The following is a 6,878-nucleotide window of genomic DNA, read 5'->3' on the forward strand; positions in this document are numbered from 1 at the left end:
CCGGTGACCGGCCGCCGGCCAGCAGGCGTCCACGTTGGCAAATTCCGGTCAAAATTGGCCGAAAGGACTAAATTGACACAAAAGCAAAAGGTTTAGGATTGAATTGGCACCAATTAAAAAGGTTTAGGACTTAATTGGCACCAAAAAAAGGTTTAGGACTAAATTAGCACCAATGCAAAAGGTTTAAGACTGAATTGGCACCAAAAAAAGGTTTAGGACTAAATTGGCACTAATGCAAAAGGTTTAGAACTTTTTTGGCACTTTTCCCTATTCTTCTGTATAGATATCATCATTTACGTCCAGAAACCCGCATACATGCGAGTTCAAAAACAGGACGCCTGGCCCAAGAAACAGAGAGATGAGAATCCTTTTCGATTTGTACAAGGTGGGGACCGTTCACAGAGGAGACGAAGGGAAGTGACATCGGTGTGAGAGTGGGGTAAAATGTCCCATGATACCAACAGATCGCAATGGCCCCTCCTCGAAGGCGATGGTGTGACAGTTCGAGCTTCGCATTACCCGGCTCCGTCGAGTCACGCATTAGCAAGACCCACCCCTAAATGTTATTGCAGTCTCGATGGGCATCGAAGCAATTACGATGGACCCCCTCCGATAAGCACGTGAAGTTCGAGGACGGTTTAGGCCTCTGATCGATCTGATGATAAGCGTGGCGGATGCGGTTACCCTCCCGGGTTATTGTCATCGCCACGAAAGTGCGGCTCTCACCCAACATCCATATCCATACAAATTTCTCTGCACATCGGTGCTGATAATGGAATTTCAAGGATTCGGAAGCAAAAATTCATCTCCTGTGCAAAAATCACATCAGCTTTTCATAAATTACTTTGTGGGATTCGGATGTCGCATCTTTTTCTTATCCTTTCGCAAGGGGGGCCACACGAACAATACCAAGTCATGGTCTTAATCATTGCAAGCAAATTCACGTTTTTAACAAGGAATGGCCGATGGATAAGTATTATAAACTCGGGTCCTCTCGTTAAATGAGGTACATTCATCAGAAGTGCTCGTTGTTATTAAACGACAAAAGTAAACTGAAAAAAAAGAGTCTATTAAATTAATATAATTTATTATATTAGTCATTGGTTATCAAAAAAAATAATGGGATATGAATAAGAGTACCATTAAATTAGTCTTCCTCCAAGATTTGTGAGTTTCTCCATGTTCACGTCATTCCAATTTACCGATAAATATTTCGACCAAAAAAAAAAAAGAATTGTCAATAAAGAAAGAAATATAGCAAGGCATCTCTTAGGAGCAACCAAATAATTAAACAAAAACGAAAGAAGAAAGAAAGAGATACGAGTCTTGTGCGTTGCACTGCTTTTAACTGCTAGTCATTTGCAAATAAATTGGATTAAGGGTCCAGACTTTTCCATTCGGAAAACAGATTAATCGATCGAATTCCCACTATTAAAAAGAGCTGCCGTGCATACTTAATCTAACAGGCTACGTCAATCACAACAACAACAAATTTATAAATAAATAAAAAGGCGGGACCCACAAAACGGGTCTCGCTTACAAATAAAATGGACACGATAGGCTTTTTACAATACGATTTGCCGTATTTCGCACCCAAACATCCCTCGATTTATAAGCTCATGCGTGGCCATTAGCCCCCCGAATGCTCCATGATCACACGGTATTGAATGTTCGTTCATTTTTTCGACCCGACACGGCAATGTATCTGTCAAGCAGGATCGTCAGAATCGTTTTATTTTGGCCAAAATAAAATGAGATTAGAAGGCTAATTAAACACAAGTTTCCGGATCAGGTATCTCCTAATTCATGACGGCGCGCATGCGTGTTCTCATTCCTATCCACGAGAGAGAGAGAGAGAGAGAGAGAGAGAGAGAGAGAGAGAGAGAGAGAGAGAGAGAGAGAGAGAGAGAGGAGTCTCCCGAATGGAACCCTCCCAAGTATGCTCACACTAGTACGCATGCTTGTGATTTTTAGCGTCGCTTCATACCTAAAATGTTTTCTAGTATAGGGAAAAAATTGTTCCAAAAGTTCTAAACCTGTTAGACGACAACCAATTCAATTTTAGACTTTTTTATTTGACTTGATTAGTTCTAAACTTTTTGACGATTTACTAATGTAGTCCTTCTTCCGGCCAATTTTGGCATAAAATCACTGATGTGGTGGTTCAATCAGCGCCAGTCATCCTACATGGTACAGCTAGTGCTGACGTGGATGGATTTTGTAATATTTTAGATTTTTTGAATTTTCTTTTTTTTTCCATGTTTTCCTAATTTCCTCCGCCGGTCACCGGGGCCTTGGCAATGGCCAGTGGAGGTCCCCGGCCACAAAAAGTGCTCACAGGCCCTCGCCAGAGGAAGGAAAAGAAATGAAAGTACATGACAAGCAAAAAAAAATTCATAATTTTTTTTAAAATAATGCAAAAGCTGTCCACATCAACGCTGGTAGTTCTACGCCGGCCGTGCCACGTAAAATAGCTGGTGTCCACATCAGTAACATCCGGCCAAAACTGGCTAGAAGAACTATATTGGTAAATCGTCATAAGGGTTTAAGACTGAATATGCCAAATTAAAAGGTTTGAAACCGAATCGGCCATCGTACAATGATTTTCAAGATTTTTATATAGTCATCCATTCTATTATGTCTAGGATTACTCTTATGAACATTCCTTAAGGTGCCACCCACGGTGCCACCGAAGCAAAGAAAAGCCTGCAAAGTCTCGTTTGCTTAGCTTGGAATAAAGTAGGCTCTCGATGCATTTCACAAAACGTACGACTTCTTCGACATGGAAGTATCGTCACGCGAAACTTTGGGACCCATGCAATGATGGAGAGGTCGAGGTAGGGCAGTGTGTGTGGGAAGGAAGCTGAGTCCACACCACCACCCGTAACGTTCAACACAGTTCAAAGCACTACCCAGTAATCGACAAATGATGATGGTGAAGAACAAGAAACCAACGTACCAGTCTTCTTGAGCAGCCATAGACTTTCCCCACTTGTTTCCTCACATGTCGTTTTGCTATTTCCTCCTCTCCAGACCCGCCCTCCACCAGTTAAACCCGCTTCCTCTCTCGTGTCGTTTTGGGGGCGCAGATCGCCATCCTTTGTCAAATCATAGATATATGTAGACATGTATAATGGGGGGAAATAATGGAAGAAAGAAGCCGAAATTCCCTGCCTTGGATATGCAGGTATCGCCTCCACCGGATGCAGCCCCCGTACATGACAGTTCTGACCCATACGCAATACCAAAGGGTTACGGCAGATCTTATAGCAGTTCCACGTGCTCTTTCAGCATCTGAAGCTTGATCTGGTGCGGGTGCAATCTAGAGCTCCATCTGTGATTATCTGAATTGATACTGAAAGATTAAGGGCTGCTCAGAAAACGTTCTTCTCGACCTAACTTCAAGAGCGCGCTCACGAAAAGGATCGACAGCGAAAGGGATGGCGTCGCTGCTTGCCTTGCCCAAACATGTGCATTTCGAGTGATTACTCGAAATGGCTGACGTGATTCTGATGACTCCTGCGGAATGCAACGAATATTACCCGTTCCAAGTCCTAAAAGGGCGGGCCGCCGAAAAAGATGAAAAGTCCAGGGAAACCTCTTACAGAAACGGTGAAGTCATGATCACTATCCAACTTTTTTTTTCTTTCTATTAATGGCTTGAAATGTTAGGCGAACTGAGAAATGTAATTTAATACAATCTAAAATCATGGGGAACGAGTATAACGTGAATAAAAGGTTTGAACGGGAAATTATATACGAACACGAGGTCGTTTGTACTTTGACGGCTTGGGAAATGGAAGAACAATGTGTAAGTGATGGCTAATTTTTGTCGAGCCATACCAAGTGCGTTGTGAAATCACTCCAAAACTAGCAAATCTTGCAAATTGAAGCCGATGCAAGAAGCAAAAATAACCGGTGAAATTAATGAGGAACAATAATTAATGACACCGGAGATTTACGTGGTTCGATCGGAATGTTGGTATCTACTCCACCAAAATGGTTGACCCCAAAGAAACCAATCCGGAAAGTTACAGAGTTACGATCGTTTAATCGCTCGAGTGTTTCCTAGCCAAGATTATACCCAAAGTAAATCACAAGTGTTATCTCACAATCTCTGATAAAAAAACTCGCTCAAAATACTCACACACGGAGAAAATCCTAACGCTCATCTTATTTGCCTTAACGTGCTAAAACCAAAATCCACTTCTTATATATGAAATATTTGTATCCAAACAAGGAAACCCTTTCAGCCGAATCAAACTAGAAATCCAACTCTAACAAGGATTTGCCGCCGTTGCACCATATCCGGTCCATCAAGAGACCAACCAAACTCAAATCACATGGTCGCAGTTCCGGGTCGAGCTTCGTTCACAGATTCGAGCTCGGACCACATCCCAACAAGACAAAGCTATGAAAATGCAGTTGGGACAAGCTCCCCTTTCTTGACCTTTTACTACAACATTCTTACATGCGAGATTCGCCATACTATGGAGGTCAAATGTCATGCGGGAATCTAGTAAAAAAAACAGCGCACGCAATCACTTATTTAACTGTCCCAAGCGTTCAAAGCTCGTCGAGCACGTTCTCCTGCCCCCAAACTACTTAAATCACCTTTTCGTAAAATCTCGCGTTTCGCGTCAACTTCGAGTCGTCATGCCGACCTTTTTTTCTCCCCCTGCCGTCTTCCCCCTCTTCTGTACGAAAGGTGGAGCGAAGTGAACCAAAGTCCATTGAAGGTGGAATTCATCTGTGCGAGCTCCTCTTTCCATGGGCTCATATACACCGTATCGAACTATCCCTTCGCCTTTCGCTAAAGGATACCGTGCCTTCGACGCAAACAGGGGGCGTGCGCCAGTTTTTGTCTCGTATACATCAAATGCCGCAATACCCACCTGCTCGTACGAGTGTTTATTATGTCAACAATTACACGTGACATACATATGATTCTTTCCGGTCGACGACGGCTGCTACGACTTCCGTATGTAAGTTCCCAATGTTTGGAAACGATCGATCGCCCCTCGCGGGCACGTGACAAGCACGTGACTCGCGGACCCCCACCCCCACCCCTACTGCCCCCGCGCACCCACCACCACGAAAGCCGCCTAAAAGCGGGTGCTGGTTGTCTGCTTTCGCGACCAGGGGCAGCGCCGCTCGCGCCCGTCCACGTGTCCAGCCCCAGGCCACTCGCGTCGCGCCACGCGGGCCCGCTCGACCCCCAGCAGCGAACGAGCGCCACGGGCGTGTCCAGGCACGGGCAATAGCCCGTCCACCCTCTGGAATCGACCGGGTACCGCCGGTCACTCTTCCATCAACAAAGATCGCGCAGCTCTCTCTCTCTCTCTTATCTCTTTCGCGGGTATAAATTGAGACGCAGGGGCTCCGCTTTCCTCCGCCGTCCGCCACCGTCTCCGAGCGCAAGTGGTAATCGCATATGCCCTCGGGATTCGCCTTAATTACGGGCACAACCATCCTGGTTAATGGTAGCTTCCGGTGATCGGGAATCTGAGAGCCCAAGCTCCGCCGTAGCTCTCGGTTTCCCTCGCCCGAGGTTCTTCCGCTACCGCCGATTGAGGTGAACCGGCGCCGGGGAGGAGAACCCCTCGCCCCCGCTCTTGGCCTTGATCGATCTCGTCCTTTTTTTCCGAGCCGCGAGAAGCGATGCCGAGCTCGAAGGCTCACCGGAGAGGCCACGAGGAGAGGAGCCGGAAGGGGAAGCCGCTGCCGCCGCCGCCGCTGCTGCTGCTGTCGCAGAAGGCGTCGTCGTTCCACGGGAGGAGCCCCGCGGCGATGGAGGCGGCGAAGCCGCTCCCGAGGCCGAGGACGGTGCCGGAGCTGCCCGCGAGGAAGGGCCTCGCCGCCCAGGCGTCCGCGTCGGCCGCGTCGGCGGCGGGCGCCGATGAGAAGCCGCGCCTGACGAAGCTGCTCCTGAACGTGACGTTGCAGGGAAGCGTCGGCCCCGTGCACGTGGTGACGACGCCGGAGTCGACGGTCGGGGATCTGATCGCGGCGGCTCTCCGGCAGTACCTGAAGGAAGGGCGCCGGCCAATATCGCCAACCGCCGATCCTTCCGGCTTCGACCTCCATTACTCTCAATTTAGCTTGGAGAGTAAGTTCCGTTCTCAGCCGTTGGATCCTCAACTCGCGTGGGGAATTTTTCGCAATATCGCTGATCGTACGTATCGCGCGTGATGATTGACGGGGTTTTTTGTTCGCGGTTGCTTCCCACCAGGTTTGGACAGAGAGGAGAAACTGATGGCGTTGGGGTCGAGGAACTTCTTCCTCTGCGCGAAGAGGCCCCCCCCGAGGGACGGCGTCGCCGCCGCCGGAAGTGGCGGCTCGTCGCCGGCTTCGTGCGGGAAGGAAGCGGAGAAGGTGTCGAGGAACGGATTCAATTGGCTGAAGTTCATGGATTTCAAGCTGTGAAGTGAATATCCCTATCGTGAACGTCAGCTCCCTATAATAATTTTTTTTTTTTATTATCATATATCAATTGCTAGGACTCGTGCAAAAAAAATAAGAGTCTTGAATTGGTAATTTGTTGGTTAGTTCTCTATGGGGGATCGATTTCTTTTTCTAATTTTCCAGATGAAATTTAGGGTGCAAACTGCAAATTATTCTCTCTAGTGCAAAGTAATCTTTGGACTTTGGACTTGAATTATTGATCTTACTTTATTCGGGGTCTATCGCGGAAAGATCGAAAGGAAGAACAAACGAAAAGAGAGAGAGAGAGAGAGAGATCATGTGTGAGCGAAGAAGAACAAACATTGTTTCTCAACTTAAAAAGTTTTCTATCGAAGTCATGAATTGATTTCTCCCATCGTTGTAACTTTCGATGTTTGCTTTTCAACTTGGTGAACTTTATATGACCGAAAGAA

General features: G+C 46.9%; 1 protein-coding gene across 1 annotated transcript; it reads left to right on the top strand.

The window, feature by feature from the left end:
- Positions 1-5,374: 5,374 nt before the first annotated feature.
- Positions 5,375-6,652, top strand: LOC115673725 (uncharacterized protein At4g22758). The gene is made up of 2 exons (XM_030595982.2): positions 5,375-6,109; positions 6,233-6,652. The coding sequence occupies exons 1-2, from the start codon at positions 5,662-5,664 to the stop codon at positions 6,424-6,426; spliced, it is 642 nt and encodes a 213-aa protein (XP_030451842.1). The 5' UTR covers positions 5,375-5,661; the 3' UTR covers positions 6,427-6,652.
- The last annotated feature ends 226 nt before the right edge of the window (positions 6,653-6,878 follow it).

The sequence above is a fragment of the Syzygium oleosum genome, unplaced genomic scaffold, assembly GCF_021117445.2.
Source record: "Syzygium oleosum isolate NSW1041296 unplaced genomic scaffold, Sole_v2.1 Sole_v2.07, whole genome shotgun sequence".
NCBI classification, from domain to species: Eukaryota; Viridiplantae; Streptophyta; class Magnoliopsida; order Myrtales; family Myrtaceae; genus Syzygium; species Syzygium oleosum.

Bases quoted from the DNA above. Each gene is read 5' to 3' on its own strand.
- LOC115673725 (XM_030595982.2), top strand. From the start codon at position 5,662: ATGCCGAGCTCGAAGGCTCACCGGAGAGGCCACGAGGAGAGGAGCCGG. The intron at 6,110-6,232 runs GTAAGTTCCGTT...GCTTCCCACCAG, and splicing joins CTCTCAATTTAGCTTGGAGA to GTTTGGACAGAGAGGAGAAA.